The following is a 20,342-nucleotide window of genomic DNA, read 5'->3' as shown; positions in this document are numbered from 1 at the left end:
TGCTATATACATACATGTAATGCCAAAAGGAAAAGGGCAAAAGGAAATCACCTCCAAAGTCAGTGTCTCCTCCATTAAGCTATGTACTACCATAATCCCCAACTGCAAACAGAAAAAGCAGCCATTCTATCAAGGCGCTAGAAACCTATGGGTTAGAAGAATACATAGAGGAGAATTTGTACAATCCACAAAATAGGCATAACGCGGCTGCAAGGCTGGAGAAGGAAGGTGATTCAGAACATGACTCCCCCAAGTATTGCTATTACTAATCACTGGTAGGTTCCGTTTTCACCGCAGCTGCAAATGAAACTGAATTATAGTCATTCTTGATCATGCCAAGGGAGTTGTGTGCTGCACTTTGTTTGCCACAGTTGAAATCACACTTTGCACGTGCAATTTCTCCAAGATCTACACAAATTAGAGTACAGCTGATAAGAATTACATGGTTTTGATTATAATGTTTAAAATGTGCTAATTGAGAGAGCTTTGCTGCCATCATTCATTGTTGATGTGTTCAAAAGTTAACACGTACAGGGCTAAGTCTTGTAATAAATGAGTCTGATGTTAGTGGTTAACCCTCTAAGCACCTTTTCACTTTTTGTAATTCATTAAGAAAACATGAGCAATGAAAAGATGTTAGCAGAGGATTCTCCAGCCATAGGCCCTTACAATGTACATGGCCCTCAGATAAATATTGATCCAAGTCCAAGATCAATTGGAGTAAAAGAATTGAGAAAGACGTAGACCCCTTTACATGTTCCCATAGCGTAGACTGCTAAGATAGCCTACCAACACATGGAGTACATGCAATGGAGTTTGGAATTTTGGATGAAACAATCGTTTGATGTCTTACACTTGAGACATCTCCAACATGGCTGCTCCAGATGTACCTAATCAGAAGATTGTTAGTACTCCAGCAATCGACTTTCACCGTGTTCTTTTAATGTGCCCTCATGGATACTCACCATGCTTCCCAGCCATCCAAAAAATCCCAACCAGGGAGGAGATTAACATCATTCAATCAAAGTGCCTATGCCAATGAATGAGCACCTCAAAGAGCCCCCAAGGAAAAAATGAGAGGAACCTCAAAGACTATCCAATTTCCATACTATTTCAAACTTTACTCAGTTATGCAAATAATTATTCAACAAATTCTGCCATACCTAGATCAGCTGAGATGAGAGACTCCCCTTGGTAATTGGGTCCTGCCAAAACGACGCCTGATGGTGAAATAATTACACTGCCTCCAGCACAAACTACAGATTCTGGTGAGAGATTGTTGTTTGCATCTTCAGACACACATTCCTCTGGAAGTGGATAATCTTTCCTTTGGCAGAACTGATTCGCAGACAGAACAAAGCAGCTACCTTCAATAGCAATGTGGGTCATTGATGCACGCCATACATCACTGGCATCTGCTGTAGGTGCACAGTATATTTCAATACCTATGAACAGAGGAAACTCATTACAGAGATGAAATTTACAAATGAGATTAAATATACAGCAGGAACAACAAAGAAGTCATCCTAGGAATACATACAAACATAGCATCAAAATCATGGGACAAAATAAAAAGCGTCTAACCATTATAAGAACACAAATTGATAGGCCCAGGTGCCCAGCCATTGATTTCTTCAAATTGCTTGTACTATCTAATGAAATGACCATTTGCAATCCAATGACAACTTAAGAGGCAAAATTTATTTCCACTCAAGTTTGGTTTCACTTTTGAGGTAAATGAGAATGACATAGTGATATAGATCTTTAAAAGGTATTAGTTTTTCAGAGAAGAATTTGTTCACAAAGCATTGAGATCATACACTCAATAGATGTACCTCAAGTGAATAACATTTAAGTTATTGTAGAATGTCATGGAATGTCTAGGGCTAGTTCATGGCCTTGGTTGAGACTGCATGGATTCTAAACAACCCAACTAATGATCTCTTTATATATTCACCCAATACACCCCCTAGCACACATCATAGAATTCTATGCAATGGCACCTTTGAGACTTTTGGGGGTCTTTCAGAAAGAAGTCATCCGAGTATGTTTGTATGACTGTCATGTACCATATCTAAATTATGTGCTTCTGTTGGATCATTTATTCGGATAATGGATGAAAAATGCTATTTCCTTCATTATGCCCTTTCTACATGAAATGAATGCCAACATACTTTCATTGCTGATTAGAACCATCAACCCTCCTCTCCACCCCTAAAAAAGAAAGAAAAATATGACTGATTTAATACAAGGTCTCCAAGTTGGAAGACTAGTGATGCAGAACATAGGTACACTATTAAGTACCAGCATAGGAGAACCAGTTAGCCAGTGGATCTGGGTAGACCAGTTTTCTAGTTCTGTAAACCCACCCCACCCTTTGCTTGCCTGCCTGCCTGCCCTCCTGTCCAACCTGCTACCACTGCAGCCATAGTTCAAAAACTCGTCTAGTTTCGGTGTCTCGACCTGGTCGAGACAACCGAAATCTCGGCGAGACAATGCATTTTTTTTTTCCGGTGGCAAATGACCATAGTTGACTCTGAAACTTTAAGGGAAGCTTGTATTAGGCTTAATAAACATATTTAAATCTTCAAATTGTTTAAAAAAAAACACCCAATTTGGTGTTTTGGATTTCACCCTTGGTTGGCACTAAACGTCGAACCCTTATGTAATATTGTCTATTCTACACATGGTTTGAGTGCTACGAGACATAATTGGCAAATAAAATAAGTAAATTATGCAACAATGGATGAAGTCACATAATATTGAATGATTATCTAAGAAATAGTAAAAGACTTAAAGTAGAAACTACAAAGTAACAATGCATACTACATAGACACCCGACTCAAGTATAGTGAACAATACATATGTCATAGACACCATAGTCTAGATCTCGGAAAACTCGATCGAAACAATGCATGTTTGATATTTCGTATGCAGTTTCATCCCGACCAGGTCGAGATCTCGACGAGTTTTTGAACTATGACTACAACATCCAAGAACCCCCACCTCCTGCTACGAGCGTGCGTCAGCACCACCTGAACCCATCCTCAAACACACCTACTGCAACCCTGCGAACAACCCCACCCCCTCGTCTTCTCCGCTCACCCTCACCACACCACTCCCTGCAGCAACCCTTCAAACATCCCGAACCCACCCTTGCATCAGGATTGCCTGCTGCAAGGAGGAAGAGAAGAAGAGGGAAAGGACAAGCCAGTATCACCCTCCCCGCCCTTGTTTTCTTTGAAAACATGACCCAGCCCCATCACCCACATCAGCTACTACAAAACTTGAATATTCTTTGGTGGGGCAGGGTTGGTATTTGCAAGGTTGAGGTGATTATAGGGATGGTGTGGAGTAGCGGCAGGGCCGGCATCACGGGGTTGGGTCGCAAAGGGAGGTTGTGTGGCCAGATGGAGTCAAGGGTGGGGGTTTGGGGTTGCAGGGGGGCTGAGATTGAAACAGGGGTGGGGGTTGGGGAAGGAACAGAGGGAGGGGGGAGACAGGGAGTGTGGGGCGTGGTGGTGGGTTGGGTTGCAGTAGGGGGTGGGGACCAGTGGGGATGCAGGAAGGAGAAGGCAGGGACGGTGATGTGGATCCCACTAAATTTTCATATTAAAAAAAAATTATTTACAAGAGTAAAATTGGAAATAGAAAAAATTTGAGTAACCGAATAATTATAATCCAGTTTAGGAACCCCAAATGCAATATGTGAAATGTCAGGTACCTAAGCTACAATTTGCCAAAACATTAGGTACCTTGGGTGTCATTTAGCCCCAAAAAAAAGGTGGAACTGCAAACAGAAAGCCATGAAATTCAAGCTGAACAACAAATAATATAAATACGTCAAACACCTCAAAGTCCATCCTATTAAAATTACATAGTGCTCTCCTAATGAGCCTATCATAGGGGTTCCATGGGTGGACTGGCATAAAGAAATAATGGATACCGAAGCCTTGCCCAAGGTTAGCTAGAGCCTGCCATAGGGGGAGGGGAGGGCTCCATGGGTGGACTTGCATAATGGAATAATGGATACCGAAGCCTTGTCCAAGGTTAGCTAGGCTAGGGCTTGAGATTGAGACTATATAAATGGTTGGGTTTCTTAAGATTTTCATTAAGAACAAGCAAATACAGGCCGAGGTCAATACCCCCACCCAATTACGAGGTCTGGCTAACCTCTTGAACTTAATATTAATAAAGGCTTGATATATAAAATGAGTGAGTACACTGCCAATCCTGTCATAGATCATCTCTGGATTTTCTAACTGTAATTTCTATGTTGTCAAGGAACAACCAACAGGCCTCATGAGATTTATGGTATCAGAATCCTTGAGAACATAACATATTAGGTCCCAATTGACTCTCTAACAATAAACCGTGGATCAAAATCCAAGTTCCATAAGATTTACCTCTAGCATACAGCTTCGTTCTTAAAAGTGGCAATCTATTATCCCAGCAGATAAGACCGCCTATCTTCCCAATTGATGTCTCGTACACAGGCGGCGTCGTTTTCTCCCCAGAACACCATACCATGCATTCTGATGATTTGGGCATGAACTTGCGGTGCTTCCCAAGATACTGGCCTTGTGAATTGAAGAACAGAACTGTGCAGAAAAGTGTGAATCCCTCTCTCTCCACCACTCCTATAACTAAATGAACTTTATATTTTCCAGCAATTGCAGCAAGTCGGTCAACTTCAGGACCTGTTTCCACAAAATTTCAGAATCAGAACAAAATCAAGATGACATTTATCAAATATAGTTCACACTTAGAAGAACAGAAGCAGGAAAATACACTGTAATAAGAACAAAACCTTGTTTAACAATTGAAGAGTGATATGGCCATTTAGATCACAATGCTCAGAAATTCACATTCGCAAAACAAAACAAAAAGAAGAGGGGGACAGAGCTGGGTGAGTCCTCTCTGCCATCAGAATTGACTGTTACATGACCATCACCATTTCTTTGATGTAACCGAAACCCTTTCATCAAAGAAACTGAATGTGGTGGCAGTGTGATGCAGATTCAACACCGAAATAAGCTTGTTTTATTAGGAATAAGTCTAGGGTTGGGTTGTATACATGTTGGGCCTTTGATCCCATGGGTTTCCAATGTAATAGGTCACTTTTATGGACCTAAAGTATGGGTAATAGGGTTGCATACGGGATTAGCTGTTTTAGTTCTTTTTAGTTTTATTTTTATGTAATTAGTGGTCATTTGATCACTTAAGTGATCATTTGACTTGGTTAAGTGGTCATGTGACTATTTAATTGTCATGTACGTTGGGCTGGATTAGGAATCTATAAGTCCAGCAATGTTTTGAGTCTATTTCCTTCAGTATTTCAGTTTCCTAGTCAGTTTAGGCTACCTAATAGGTTAAGGATTGGGTTAGGCCTTTCCTTTTTAGTGTAAGAGTCTATTTTTGAGTCTTTAATATAAGGTTGTAAGGGGAGAGTGTTGAACATGAATTTTGATTAATGAAAAGCTTTTTGTTGCTCTTCTTCTCCATTGAAGATTTTTGTCTTGTGTTTGATGACTTTGATCAAGGCTGGTGGGATTGATGTTTGATCCAGTCGACACCTTGCGGTGTGAAGCCCGGGTGGTTCATTCTAGCTCTCTTGTTCTTCAACATTGTTCAAGTTCTGATTTTCAAGGATCTTTAAAGCAAACAAGCTGCTGTCCAAGTACTGATTCAACAACAGTAAGTTTGAATCATCCCAAACCCCAGCCGTTCTTCTTCTAATCCTCTCAACATCCCAAACCCTAAATCCACCTTATTTTTCTTGTTTTCCCAAAACCCTAAGATCTCCCCAGCCCATTCCAACCATAGAAACCACCCCAAATTTGGATCGAATTCTCCTCTGCCCCCATAGAGAACTGGATCCAAGGCTGGTCCTTTCTGACCACACTAAACCCTAGAAATCCCAAACCTCCCTCTTTACAAAACCCAAACCCTAACCACATTCTCTTGCTGCTGATTCATTCCAGCACCCTTCTATCCATTAATTCTTAACATAACCTTCACTGGAAGACTCCCCAATATCTTCTTGACCTAACCCTAGCATCAAACCCTAGACCCACTAAACCCTAACCCTAATTTGACCTAGACGAATTACTGTTCTGATCAGATACTGGTTATTTGGTTCCTAGTTTGACTATTCAAACCTAGGACTACATTACAGTGGTTGAGGGTTTGCAAGTGTGTCTGTGTGACTAAGAGAGATTTCCATAATTGACATTATTTGGTACATCTCTAGAAATAAAATTATGCGTCATCACATTCACTAAGCATTTTTCGGTGAAGACAAAAATGGATAAAAATATGCTATAGAGAATAACAACAGATAACAGGCCTACCAGGTTCCCATATTAGAGCTCAATTGTCAGCTGTAATAACCCTTCAGCTACATACATTTCAGAGTAAAATGGGAAAACAAAGAATCTCCCTTAGATTGGGGGTGAAAATGAGGAAGGGGGATAACAGTACTAGAAAGAGAACAAGAATAAAACTGTGCTCCATCGATCAAGATAGCCTGGATACATATTGAGCCTGAGTTCTTCTGTTTTTAGCTAAGTCACCAGCAATAGAGTTGGCAGTCCTTGTATTCAATTGAACAGACGGTCATCAAAGATGCTGAAAAAGAGATTAAAAAAAATCCATTGCACCCCTGGAATCCGTACTAAACCATCCAGTAAGCACAGCTGCAATTCCCTATATAACCAATCTCTGCACCTAAAGAAATGAGAGATCCAAAGCCCATGAAGCATGTCCATGATCTCACAGTTCAATAGCAGTCCCAAACTCCTAGAAGATCAAGTATATCATAACACCAGCCCAAGCTAAATTAGCTATTCAACTAATGCTAAAGGGACTTGGATTTCCCAAGACGTATCCAATAAAATTGGATTCCATGCTGTTCTCCATCAGAGGAGACAAGGGTCTAACAAAAAAGGCAACAGTGACACAAAATAGCTGACAGAGAAATGCCAATCTTGACTTTCAAACTCTATGTGTATGCCCAATAATCAATGTTCAATGTAACCATCCAATGTGTTAACCCCGAGGGAGCATATTTCTGCATGCCTGTACTTGGAACCAATTAGTGCACAACCTTATAAGTTATAACTACCACATAGCAGTTTGGTTTAGACCCAAATTTTGTAGACATGTTGTCCACATCATTATCTATACATCATAGTTGTCACAGCGTCTAGGCGACTCAAGGCGTTGGAGGGGGCTTGGATGCAAGGTGACACCATATAAACGACCAAGGCATCCAAGGCACCCGCCTAGACGGCCAAGGCGGCACTATGCTATACATGGTTAAAATTTTGACTCATTTGACATTCTAATGTTTCATTACAAACTTACGAGGAAAATTCAAAAAACTCAAGGGGAAAACCCATACATGAGGGGCCATACAATTAAAATAGGCTACCAAATTTGATAGGTGGCATATCAGAGAGGTCTCAAAGCTATCTAGTATCCAACAGTCAGCCCTTGGCAAATCGATTATGGCTGAAAAAGTAGAAGGCATGCAGGAAACATTTCACCTCTCTAATCCTCTAATCAAATCAATTATGACTCCCAACTCTCAACCATTCCTGGACCATTCCCCCATGGTCACCTAATTCAGCTTACCTTCAACTAAGCATTGGTTATTCCACTCAAGATTTTGAAAAGGGGGCAAGTTCTCTACACCAGCAGGTGTAAATTGTATCTCTACACCAGCACTCCAAGGTATGCATGTGGCACATTGGTTAAGAATGGAGTATTGTAGGCAAGTGGCAAAATAAAGCATTGAAAATTCCAGACTACCTTGAAAACTACCAAATATGGAGAGAGGTGCATGGACCTACACAGGACAGTTGCCATTACATGGGATGGTGGATATGACTGGATCTGAGTCTGAAATTAGGTGTGTGGCCAATTCACACCATTACCTAGATATCCTATAGTTGAAATTGCAACATCACCTTCCAAGTGGCAAAATTTTGGGTGCTGGTGAAGAGATACCCTCTAAACCCACTGGTGTAGAAAACTTTTCAATTTTCTTTCTTCCTTTTTGTGATTTGGTTTGGTTTGCATCTAACAATGAAGCTTAGCTTTGATATTAAACAGGGTTATTCTTTTTGTTTTTCAAATTGAAAAAAAGCCTAATGTGTAAGGGAGGCTTGAAGTTTCATTTCCATTTTATGTTTCTACTTTTCTGTTGCAGGTGTAGGGAGTTTTGAGGGGAATAACCAAGCAGATCATGAATCCAGAATAAATGTTAAGATGAGTTTATAAGATAAATCAGGCAATTATTTCTTTGATCATGGCAGAAAACTCAAATGCATGAGATCAGATCAAGTTTTCTGGGCGATCCAGCTAATTTACTATTTGCACTTCACTGCATTAGTTACTGCCATTGTTGGAGATTTTCTGGTAGATATTTAGACCAGATTCCCAGATTATGCCAATACATCAAATGCTGCGGTTGATTGAAAAGGGATATCTCACCAGGCACGTCAATGGCTGAGGCATGATACTTCAGAAACTCACTGTTCCCCTCAGCTGGTAGCATCCCAGTCGGAACATCTAAGTTTGAACAATGAGGGCGTCGAGGATAACCACCAACAAATTCTTCTGGAAACACAACTAATTGAGAGCCATAAGCAGAAGCACCTGCAATCAATCTTTCTGCTTTATCTGCTTACAATAACAAAGGGGAGCATTGTTACTACGAACAAAATTAAATTTAAAAATAAAATAAAATAAGAAAAAGAGACGACAAAGAAATTTTTTAAGAACACAGAAGTATGCTCTAATCTCTATGCTTAATAACAGCGGAAGGTGGAGTTCACTCGAACAGATCATGGAGAAGCACCAAGTGATCTGAATTCTGAACTGTCCTGTTGTAGAGATGCTGGGAAATGGGCAAGATTCCCATCAATAGAACCATAAACTCTCAAGATCAATAGGTAGGCTTCAATATAAACACAAGTAATATAGCATAACAGCCAACACTTGCAAACAAACAATAAATAATAAGACCTTGTAATGGTTCATTTACTTCAGAAGATGCTCTATCTGATGTAGTTACATTAGACATTTATCCCGTATGAAGGCCTAGATGCAAGTTTGGAGGTCCATAACCTGCTGGTGGCAGTCCAGTGGGCGGAAATTAAGCTTTGGGTAGTAATATTACAGGTTAAGCCTTTGATTTTCTTGGGTTTCATTGTAGTGGACCTGATTTATAAAATTATAAAGTGAGGGTAAAGTTAGTACACGAAATTAATAATTAAGTGTTTGAGTTAGATTAGGATAATTAATAGCTTTTAAGAGTTATGTTTTGAGTCTATTTACTTTATTCAGTGTGTGAGAGTGATTAGGAGTCCTTTTATGAGTCAATTTAGGATTTTTAAAAGGTCTTTATACATGTAATACACCCACATCAGTTAAAGCATGATTTGACTAAAAAAAATTGAGTTTTTTTTTCAAGAGTTTTGGGGTCGTTGAGCTGTGCAAACGGGATTGGAATTCCAGATTTGTTCTGTTCATCTCTAAGATCAGATGTGTTATTTCCTCGCTTCTTTTCTGTTCTTCTTGTTCTCTCGAATTCTATGTATAATTTTTCTAATTCTCTTCTCCCTTCATATCAATTTCTTTTCTGATTTCAGTTTATTCGATTTTCAAGTTCTGCTTTCGAAGTCTCATCTCAGATTTCTGACTTCATTAGGCTTGTTATTTGGTATTGAAATCAACCTCAAATCTGGTTTGTCTAAACCTTCCATCGATTCTCAGATTCAGGAATTCCTTCGTCAAGTAAGAATCTTCAGGGCCTAAGAATTTGACCATTGGATCAAGCCTGATTTCTAATACTATATTCACCCATCCAATTAGAGCCTTTGACCAGAATTTAGGCTGAATCTGATTCCTTCATTCTCTATTATTAAAATTCTTCGGAAATCTGATTTCATTCCTCACCTGCGATCCTGTTGGAAGTTGATTTCCAATTGGATCTCACTGGTTTGAGATTAGCACTGCATTACTATCCTTTAAACCACTATGTCAAGCTAGAGTTATTAAATATGCCTATAAAATTCTCATTGGATAAAAAAAAATACATCAAAGATGAGTGCAAAGTGTTTTATGACTATAAAAGTATAACATAAAATGGTATTACAAGAAAAATTGTGTACCTCTGACACAGTTTATTTTTTTTTGGTAATGATCAGATCCTAACATATAATGCTGAAGAAATGGCATGCCTTATATGAAGCACAAGTTCCTTTATAATTTACTCGGCAAAAATATACATGATGATATGATATTCAAACCCACTCCTATAGCTTAGTGTCAGTCACTGATCAGTAAGCCAAGTGTCACATCCAATCCAAACATAAAATTAATACCTTCACCAGGGAGTGTGAATGTTTTCTCAGCATATTTATCAAGTACTCATAAGTTCAAAACCAATGCCTCCTTCCATGTACACATTGCTCCAACAATCAACTCCCAAAATAGCTCAGTACTTTCTTGTGACCCTAATGTGGAAATGTGAAAGTAATTAGGCAAGGTACTATCAAAAAACTGGCGTCCACAAAAAGTGAATTGAATCTCAGCCCCTCACACAAACAAGAAATGTCAAAAAGAAAAACATGGTGGTGGGGGGGGTGATGTAGATCCAAGCCTCCTCGAATTGAGGAAGCCACCCTAATCCTAGGGTTTTAGTAGGAGCCTTAGGATAGTTTATTTCAGTTCTATACTTAGTTTTTTTAGCAGCCTTAAGGACTTAATCCTATTGGCTGAGATTGTTGTATTCTTATTGGTTCCTAGGGTATCTTTTATTTAAGTTGTCTTAAGTTATTAGGGGTAGATGAGTCTTTTCCTTTTAAGTTTAAGTTATTTTAATCTAGCTACTCCCATCCACGATTGATGAAGGAGAGTTTGAATTGTATTCTGTTTTGGCCCTTAGACCCTTATTAATAAGAGAATCGTGGGAGAGGCTCCCCCACAGTTTATTTTGAAAAAATATTTCGTTGCTTTGCTGCCTTTGCTGCTGCTGCCATTGCTCCCTTTGTGTGAGTGTTGCCTTGTGGATCTCAAGGTGCTAGGGTGAGTGGACTCTCACGACTCCTTGCGTTTGTCCAGTACCGGGAGGTTCTTCTTCTTCTTCATTCAAGCTTCTTCAAGCTATTGTTGCTGCAGATCTACAAAACCCAGTGAGTATTTTATAGTTTCTGCTATTTAACAATCTTCTTCTTCTTCTTCCTCCAGCTTACCCTAATCGACCCCCATAACCCTAACTCCATGTAGAGTCTGTCCAGCCCAAATTTCACAGTCAAGCCCTTTAAAACTTTAAACACAACCCCCTCACAGCAGACCCTCCACTCGACTGCCATCTCAGCCCCAACTTACAACTCTAAACCCTAATCCCCTCATCCCTCTAAAACCCCAAAACCCTAGGATTCCCAGATCAGTCACTTCTGCCCATCAATTCCCCTCCATATTCTGATCGAGTGTTCTTCCCCCTCATGGGAAAACTCGACCAGAAACCTGAGTCCAAACTCCCATCTTAAAACCCTAGTTTCAGCCTAGAATCTAAAACCTAAAACCCGAAACCCTAACCCTAATTCTGCAGATTTTTCAAACTTAACCAAATCCTATTATTTTTATCCCATAATAACCCCCTAGACCTGCATATTAAAACTATATAAGACCCATTCCCAAATTCCCCTCCTAAACCCTAGAATTAACCTAAATCCTAGTGATGTCCATTCAAACCAGCAACCCCTTTGGCTGTTTGGTCCTGTTGTTTGGCTCCTAGTAGGTCTCCTACCTATCTAGGACTACGGTATCAGCCACCCCCATCCCTGTTGTGGACCCCACACAGCCACCCCCACCCGATCCCCTTATTGCAATTATGACTATGTTACAGAAAATTTCAGCAGAACAGCAAGCTCTTAGTGATCGAATGTTGGTAATGGAACAACGGCAGACTGTGCCTCTTGTAGACAACCCTCTTTATGTAGAGGAGGACAGGTTTCAAGTTCACTCTGAAGTACATGGAACTCTGGGAAGGAACCGACATCACAGAGATCATTCCAGAGGACATGGAGACTACAGAGATCACTCCAAGAACCGTGGAGATCACAGGGACAGAAGAAGACATAACAGAGGTGGTTACAGAGAAGATAGGGACAGAATTAGAGAAGGACCTCGAAGACCTAACTTTGAGGAGTACATGAGATCCTATTTCACTGCTGATGAAGCCACCAATAAGAGGTATGATACGCAGAAGGTTAAACTCGAGCTGAAGGAGTTTGATGGGAACCGTGATCCCCAGGTGTTCTAAGACTAGCTTGCTGCCCTGGATGATTATTTTGACTGGTATGACTTGCCTGAAGATCGAAAGATGAGACTGGCACGTACCAAGTTGATTGGCCTTGCCCGAGAATGGTAGTGAAAGACAGAGAGAGACATGGAACGCGAAGGTCATGCACCTACTAATTGGGAGGACATGAGGTATGACTTGAAGGAGAAATATTTGCCCAAACATTACAGATCTCAAATGCAAGATCAACTCAACTCCCTACGACAAGGGACTATGACTGTAGCTGAGTACATGCAGCAGTTTGACGCTCTTTCTTCTCGTACTGACACCAGAGAAAGTGATACTCAGATGCTGTCTCGGTTTCGACTGGGATTAAGGGATGACATTATCAGAGGTATTGGAGTAACTGATGTCAGAGATGTGCGGGACTGTTTTGAGAAGGCATTAAAGGCTGAAGAGTTATTGACTAGAAAAGTCGGTTCCTCCACTGAAGATACCAAAGCCTCTTTTCCAGCCCCCAAGTCTACCAACACTACTGCTGGCCGCCTGGCCCTACATGATCAAGCTATTCAAATGGCAGTACTTCTCGTCCTATAGCTTCCTCACGTGTGGACAACAAGGGCAAAGCCCCTATGGTCAGCAATGGCCCGCGCAGGTGTTATCCCTACAATGATTTAGGCCACCATACCAAGGAATGCCAACAAAAGCATAAACCTGTTAATGTGGCTGAAAAGGAAGAGAAGAACTCTGATGATGAGCATGGTATATATGCATTACCCCTTGATGATGATGAAGACTTAGATGGTTACTTTGAAGATTTGGGTGGTGATGTTCGAGGCGCTCATATTATTACTCCAGTCTTCATGAATGATGTGGCTGAATGTGAAGAGGTAATTGGGAGCATTTCACAGGAAGACAATGACGATCAAGTTACTACTCTTGAAGAGGTGGAGCTCAATGAGAAGGGTGTTAACATTGAAGACCCTATAGAGGTTGAACACATAGATTTTGTGATGCCCCCTTGGTTCTTTGAAGAAAAGGCTCCACGACTTGAAGACTATATTCCTACCGTTCTAGCCTCAACAGAATTCTGCCCGGGAAGTGTTAAAGCTTCTGCCCACATGTTGCTTCCCCCTCTTCGTCACAAAGTTTATGGACGGGTTTCTTCCAAACAACGTAGCACTTGGACTCCTACTCATGATGTCAAGAAGCTCAGCTCCAAGTTGCAAGAGTGTTGCATGGATTTCACCCATTCATCAGAGATGAATGTTTCTAAATCGAAGAGAGTTGGCATAGATCCAAGCCTCCTCGAATTGAGGAAGCCACCCTGAACCTAGGGTTTTAGTAGGAGCCTTAGGATAGTTTATTTCAGTTCTATACTTAGTTTTTTTAGCAGCCTTAAGGACATAATCCTATAGGCTGAGATTGTTTTATTCTTATTGGTTCCTAGGGTATCTTTTATTTAAGTTGTTTTAAGTTGTCTTAAGTTATTAGGGGTAGATGAGTCTTTTCCTTTTAAGTTTAAGTTATTTTAATCTAGCTACTCCCATCCACGATTGATGAAGGAGAGTTTGAATTGTATTCTGTTTTGGCCCTTAGGATAGTTTATTTCAGTTCTATACTTAGTTTTTTTAGCAGCCTTAAGGACATAATCCTATAGGCTGAGATTGTTTTATTCTTATTGGTTCCTAGGGTATCTTTTATTTAAGTTGTTTTAAGTTGTCTTAAGTTATTAGGGGTAGATGAGTCTTTTCCTTTTAAGTTTAAGTTATTTTAATCTAGCTACTCCCATTCACGATTGATGAAGGAGAGTTTGAATTGTATTCTGTTTTGGCCCTTAGGCCCTTATTAATAAGAGAATCGTGGGAGAGGCTCCCCCACAGTTTATTTTGAAAAAATATTTCGTTGCTTTGCTGCCTTTGCTGCTGCTGCCATTGCTCCCTTTGTGTGAGTGTTGCCTTGTGGATCTCAAGGTGCTAGGGTGAGTGGACTCTCATGACTCCTTGCGTCTGTCCAGTACCGGGAGGTTCTTCTTCTTCTTCACTCAAGCTTCTTCAAGCTATTGTTGCTGCAGATCTACAAAACCCAGTGAGTATTTTATAGTTTCTGCTATTTAACAATCTTCTTCTTCTTCCTCCAGCTTACCCTAATCGACCCCCATAACCCTAACTCCATGTAGAGTCTGTCCAGCCTAAATTTCACAGTCAAGCCCTTTAAAACTTTAAACACAACCCCCTCATTCTCAGCCCCAACTTACAACTCTAAACCCTAATCCCCTCATCCCTCTAAAACCCCAAAACTCTAGGATTCCCAGATCAGTCACTTCTGCCCATCAATTCCCCTCCATGTTCTGATCGAGTGTTCTTCCCCCTCATTGGAAAATTCGACCAGAAACCTGAGTCCAAACTCCCATCTTAAAACCCTAGTGTCAGCCTAGAATCTAAAACCTAAAACCCGAAACCCTAACCCTAATTCTGCAGATTTTTCAAACTTAACCAAATCCTATTATTTTTATCCCATAATAACCCCCTAGACCTGCATATTAAAACTATATAAGACCCATTCCCAAATTCCTCTCCTAAACCCTAGAATTAACCTAAATCCTAGTGCTGTCCATTCGAACCAGCAACCCCTTTGGCTGTTTGGTCCTGTTGTTTTGGCTCCTAGTAGGTCTCCTACCTATCTAGGACTACATTAGGGGGGGGGGGGGCTTTGTTTGCACAGCAATATCGCCTCCGCAAAGCAGCAAAAGAATTCCTTTTCAACACTAAATGTTCAATTGCTCCAATAAGCAATTTGATGTCCTAAGCTCTTCATAATACTTACCCAACTGCAACTTTGACAGATGCAACCAAATCAATTAATATATGTATTTAAATATGTTGTAAAACGAATTTCAATGAAAGTTACAATAATTTACATTTTGAAAATTGGTTTTGTTTTTTCCTCCCACAAGGTTTAACTTTTGGATGTTGCTTTTGTAAAGCACATTTTGTTTGTGTGGGAGCTTTAGTCTCACATTGGAAGTGGATGAGAAAAAAGAGAGGTTAATGTATGGGAATGGGAACTACAACGGTAAGGTTCCTTAAAGAGAGGTATCTCTCCTCCCTCACGTTTGGGATTGGTCCAAGGTGTTTTTCACACATGAGGGTGCGCGCGCTGAGCCAAATCGGGTCGTGGTGTGGCGAGTCATTAATATATATATGCTCCAGACCCGGATATGGATCCAGATTTTGGCCAACGTCCAATAGGACTTTTCCGACACCCAAGTTTCATATTATGACGTCAGCTCTTGGGCGTCAAGCGCCGGTCAGAACATTTCTTGTGTCAGGGGTTGTTAGAGACATAGTTTTCACGGCGTCTAGGCGACCCAAGGCGTTGGAGAGGGTCCAAAATCAAGGTGACACCAACTAGGTGACCAAGATGTCCAAGGGGCCCGCCTAGGCGACCAAGGCTCCAGGATGTCTAGCGACACGTTGACAACTATGGTTAGGGACCTATCCGGCTTCACTTACTCTCTATCCGGCATTGAAGGGAACCTCGTCATCATCGAATGCACTTTGCCCAACGCTTCTCTGAAGCAAGCTCTCTTCAGTAGATGTCGGGATTTGTCAGGACCCCCGCCGACTCTCCTACCTCTCTATCCGACGCTTCTCCAGTGTCGACGGTTGGCTGGCTGGCACCAGTTGGCGTATTGACGGCGCTGATTGTCCTCTTTGGGTGCCGGTCAATGCCTATTCTGAGCTAGTAATGCCTAGTTTCTTGAGAAGTCACCTCCTTTCGTAGAGGTGCTTTCAAGGGGTTACTTTCCTCCATAAATAGAGGGCGTTCTTGGCTCTCTTTTCATTCATTCTAAGTGCTAAAAATCTCTCTCCCTTGCTCTTTGCATGCTCTCTTTGTTTTGGCTTATTACATACCAATTTTTCAAAGTTCCTCAGTGCAATTATTTTGGTTGATTGAGCCCAACCTGATAGTGCCCTAACGTTGCCCAGTAAGTGAGTGCAACAACCATTGGAAAGCCTTAGGGGATGTTTCATCTTGGAGGTCAATTCGCAAGTACCCGTATTGCATCATAGGAGGCGACTACAATCTTTAGGAGAGTAACTAGTGGCACGAGTCAGCCCCACCAAGTTTTATTCGTGACCCTGTTTGTGTATCATCATCTCCTACTATTCATGGTTGTTTCATTCAAGAGAATTAAGCATATAAAGATAAGTTCTATATTCTTAGTTTAATTCCAACAAAATACTTTAATGACAGAGGATTTCCTCATTTCACCTAAAATGATGAGTCCTTGCACAAGTAGGAGAATCTTTTCTGATAAAAAACCAACTTTCATAGTGACAATTACAAAAGCATATGTGAAAGAAGGCGAAAAAAGAAGTGCATTTGCTGGCAACAAAAACTTTAGTCATAACGTTCCTCAGACCTTTCTGTTGACCTGTAATGTAGTCCTATATAGGCAAGGCCTAATAGGAACCAGGAAAAACAGAATTCTGTAACTGTTTACAGATGTGGATTGTTTAGGATGAAATTAGGGTTAGGCTTAGGAATTCAGGTATGGTTTATATATGGTTTTAATATGTAGGTTTAGGGGATTAATATGGTATAAAGAAAGTAGGGTTTGGATAGGTTTAGGATTTTAGGTTTCAGATATTAGGCTAATTCTAGGATTTAGGAAGGGGCTTTGGGGCAGGGTTTGTGATCGAGTGTAGCTGGCAGCAGGGGGGTAACTCGATCAGGCTTTGCTGGTGTTTTGATGGTTAATTAGGGCTAGATAGAATTTAGAATGGTTTTTAGGGTTTTGGGTTTTATGGGAGATTAGGGGGATTAGGGTTTGAGTGGTCTGATTGGGCTGAAAGTAGGATCGAGTGTAGGGGGAGTGTGGTGGATGTATGCTGAAAGTTTGGGACAGATCTGATGATGGGATGATGGTTGCTTAGAAACTAAGCTATGATTCGAAGGTGGGAGTTGCAGGTTTAATGGAAGCTAGGTTTAGTAGAGGGGAATGCTGAACAGTATAGGTAGGCTAGGGTTAGAGGATTAGAAGAAGAAGGTTAAAATAAAAATGACAACTTCAAACTCACTGGATTGCAAAGAATAATGGTAGCAACTTGAAACTAGAAGAAACCTCCCGATCTTCAAGATGCAAGGAGTCACTACTCACTGGGGATTCCAGTCCTTCAATCCTTGATATGACTCACAAGGGGGGTCTTGATATGACTCACAAGACTAGATCTCATAGGAGAGAATAGCAGCAACAAAGACAGCAAGCATAAAGCTGAGTTTTTATTAATCAAAATTCGTATTCAATGCTGGCCTTCCTTACAAACTTATATAGAAGACTCAAAAATAGACTTAGACACTAAAAAGGAAAGGCTTAATCCTATCCCTAACCTATTAACTAACGTAAACTGACTAGGAAACTGAAATAGACTCAAAATAGAGTCCTAATCCAGCTTAACTAAACAACTAAAAGAAAAACTAATAAAATCACTTAAATTGAACCATTGGTTGAACCGGTTCAATTTAAAACACCAAATAAAAAGCCAAGTATGGGAGCTAATCCCGTATGCAACCTATTTATCCATATTTTAGGCCCATAAAAGTGGCCTATCACATTAGAAACCCATGGGATCAAAGGCCCAACATGTATGTAACCCAACCCTAGACTTATTCCCAATGAAACAAGCCCTATTAGGTGATGAATCTGCATCAACCTGCCCACACATGAGCATCAATTTTATATGAAGTATAAAGGGAAAAAAATAATTTGTTTAATGTGGCAGCTGCAACAGCCCAAAAGGCATCGATTACTCAAATGATGGATAGACATACAAAACCAACAGCTATCATTCGTTTTGTTGCTTTATATAGATGTTCATCCCATGTAATGTTCCCACTAATCAAGGAAAGCAGTGAAGGTTCTGTTTAGTTTTAAATAAGTTAGATGTATGGAGAACCCAATGGAATGCTCTTCATTTTATTGTTCAAGTGACAGGCAATTAAATTCAAATTGTCAGTGACCAGCACATGATAGAAATGCTGAAAATGCCACCTTTGAGGAAGCCAACAACGCAACATTTTCCACAGAAACAAGATCAGAAGGGATTCGTGCCACCAAGTTGTTGAATAAACAAATTGAGTGTGGAAAGGGGATGGGAGGGAAAATATGCTGTCTAAGACATATTGGTATTCTTCCATCAGTGCCCCAATATGACAAATGTCAGACCACGGGAAAGTAAGAGATGAAGGATCTCTTTTTGATTTGTGCAATGACGAACCCTCTACACCCATCAGTAACCGGTCAACTGATGGCACCACACCACCCCCCCCCGGGCGAAAAAAAACCCCGCAGAAAGAAAATGCAGTGATCAAAAGAAACACGTTGCAAGAAGGCACTGCCATCAAATCTTTAACCAAGTTACTGGGTTCATATAAAATCTTAGTAGTAAACCTAGGGGACACCTCAATGAGAAATCAACAACCTCCTTTTCCGCTTACACGGCATTCACAAGAAGTCAGTCCTATGGTCCAAACCTCAAACACTAGAAAACTAATCGACTATCAATGCAAATAACCAAGGTGAAATTCTATCAACAGAATTGCTCAAAATAGTCAAATAATATCCAGAGAGAATAAGAATATAAAAGAAAAAGAAAACAATGACAGTGGAATAAAGGACCTAATGTCGCGGGGATATCATAGAAGACAGTGGATGCCTGCACAACAGTTGCTCGAACCGTCGGACGAGGACATCCCGCGTCAAACCTTGAGACGGTTTCTCCGGCTGACATCACCGGCTCAGCGTCTTCAGGAGCAGGTAGAAGAGCAATGAGCCTGGCGTCGTTAGCATTGTCTTCAGGTTCAGGGTAAGCGATAGAGATGGGTTTGGGAGCGGAATCGTTGGCGGAGTTCCCGGCCGAAAGTCTCTTGGAAGGAAGCGTTTTGGGCTTGGGGATGACGAGTTCAGGGCGAACCTGCTCCAAGAGCCACTGAATCGTTTGTCCGTTGGATTTGTGACCAAGTTCCCGAGTCAGACGGAAGATGCCAGAAGCACAGGTTACAGGAATTCTGACCCTCCTGTCGCGACCTTCGACCGTTACGTGACGGTCTATGTGCATTCGTTGGCGTTTAGCCGTTTGCAGAGTCCCAACCGCATTGCCGGCGGGTTCTATCTCCATGTCGTGGCTTTCATCAATCCTTGCCCTCTCTCTTTCTTTCCTTCTTGATCGAATTCTCCGTTCTTCTCCTCGACACAGAGTGTTTGCGTGTGTCAATGTCACATTACTCTCTTTTCCCTCTCTTCTCTCCTCCGTGGTCGACCGCGTGGAGGATCTTTAATTGCCGCCTGAAATTCCGAGACCGTACTATAGTACAGACCGGACCGGACCAGGTCATACACTGGTCCACGTTTTTTAAAATGAACTTTGGCCCTCAAACAAACAGTCAAACATGATTTTAGGTATCAGTATCGGCCGATTCATATCCGTGACGTTACTACCAATACCAATACGTGACTGCTTCGGATCAGCTGATACCATAGGGACGTCCATTTTTTTGTTGAAAAACATATGCTTGATTTATATCTGTTCAATACGGACAGATCGTGAATAGCTGCTAGCTTGGTTGATTGGAGGCTGTCAATTGAAGTGCATTATCCCCCTCGGAGGTCGAGGGTCGACTCTCCTGGTCACATTTGTATCATAAGACAACCTTTCCCTCTCCCCGTTGTTTGTTAGTTGTAGGTTTTGTTGGCCTATCGTAGCCTTCCCTATGTAGTTTTTAGTTGGTCTAACAACCCTTGATTAGAATTGACAAAAAAAAACATATTGACTAATCCAACCAATACTTATTGGTATCTTATCATTACCTTCAAGGAGTGAAATCAATATCCCCTCCATTTCGCTGCCCCCTCCAATTCCTCTGATTCCTCACATGGAAACAAAAATGACCACTCTACTCCCTACCCAAGATGAGGTCCACTCCCCCCTATTAAAGGAATTGCAGGAATTAGAGGTGACAA

The 20,342-nt window shown here is 41.0% G+C and overlaps 1 protein-coding gene across 2 annotated transcripts; it reads right to left on the bottom strand.

The window, feature by feature from the left end:
- Positions 1-142: 142 nt before the first annotated feature.
- Positions 143-19,630, bottom strand: LOC122649163 (bifunctional nitrilase/nitrile hydratase NIT4B-like). Of its 2 annotated transcripts, none has more exons than XM_043842537.1 (5): positions 19,002-19,630; positions 8,500-8,688; positions 4,407-4,700; positions 1,164-1,445; positions 143-408 (listed from the first exon to the last, which is right to left on the bottom strand). In XM_043842537.1, exons 1-5 carry the CDS (start codon positions 19,498-19,500, stop codon positions 266-268), a joined length of 1,407 nt encoding a protein of 468 aa, XP_043698472.1. In that variant the 5' UTR covers positions 19,501-19,630; the 3' UTR covers positions 143-265. The 2 variants fall into 2 exon arrangements, with proteins under 2 accessions (XP_043698472.1, XP_043698473.1); XM_043842538.1 differs by having other exon boundaries at positions 8,500-8,625.
- Between the last annotated feature and the right edge of the window lie 712 nt (positions 19,631-20,342).

The sequence above is a fragment of the Telopea speciosissima genome, chromosome 1 (genome assembly GCF_018873765.1).
Source record: "Telopea speciosissima isolate NSW1024214 ecotype Mountain lineage chromosome 1, Tspe_v1, whole genome shotgun sequence".
NCBI classification, from domain to species: domain Eukaryota; kingdom Viridiplantae; phylum Streptophyta; class Magnoliopsida; order Proteales; family Proteaceae; genus Telopea; species Telopea speciosissima.
Note: the sequence above shows the minus strand (reverse complement) of the source record. Positions and strands in the feature narration are given on the sequence as shown.

What these genes read in the sequence shown, in the direction of transcription:
- LOC122649163 (XM_043842537.1), bottom strand. Translation starts at nt 19,500, where the DNA reads ATGGAGATAGAACCCGCCGGCAATGCGGTTGGGACTCTGCAAACGGCT. An exon ending in CTCAGCCATTGACGTGCCTG is followed by an intron (nt 4,701 to 8,499) that starts GTGAGATATCCC and finishes TTGTGGAAACAG; the next exon opens with GTCCTGAAGTTGACCGACTT. An exon ending in TCTCATCTCAGCTGATCTAG is followed by an intron (nt 409 to 1,163) that starts GTATGGCAGAAT and finishes TAATTTGTGTAG; the next exon opens with ATCTTGGAGAAATTGCACGT.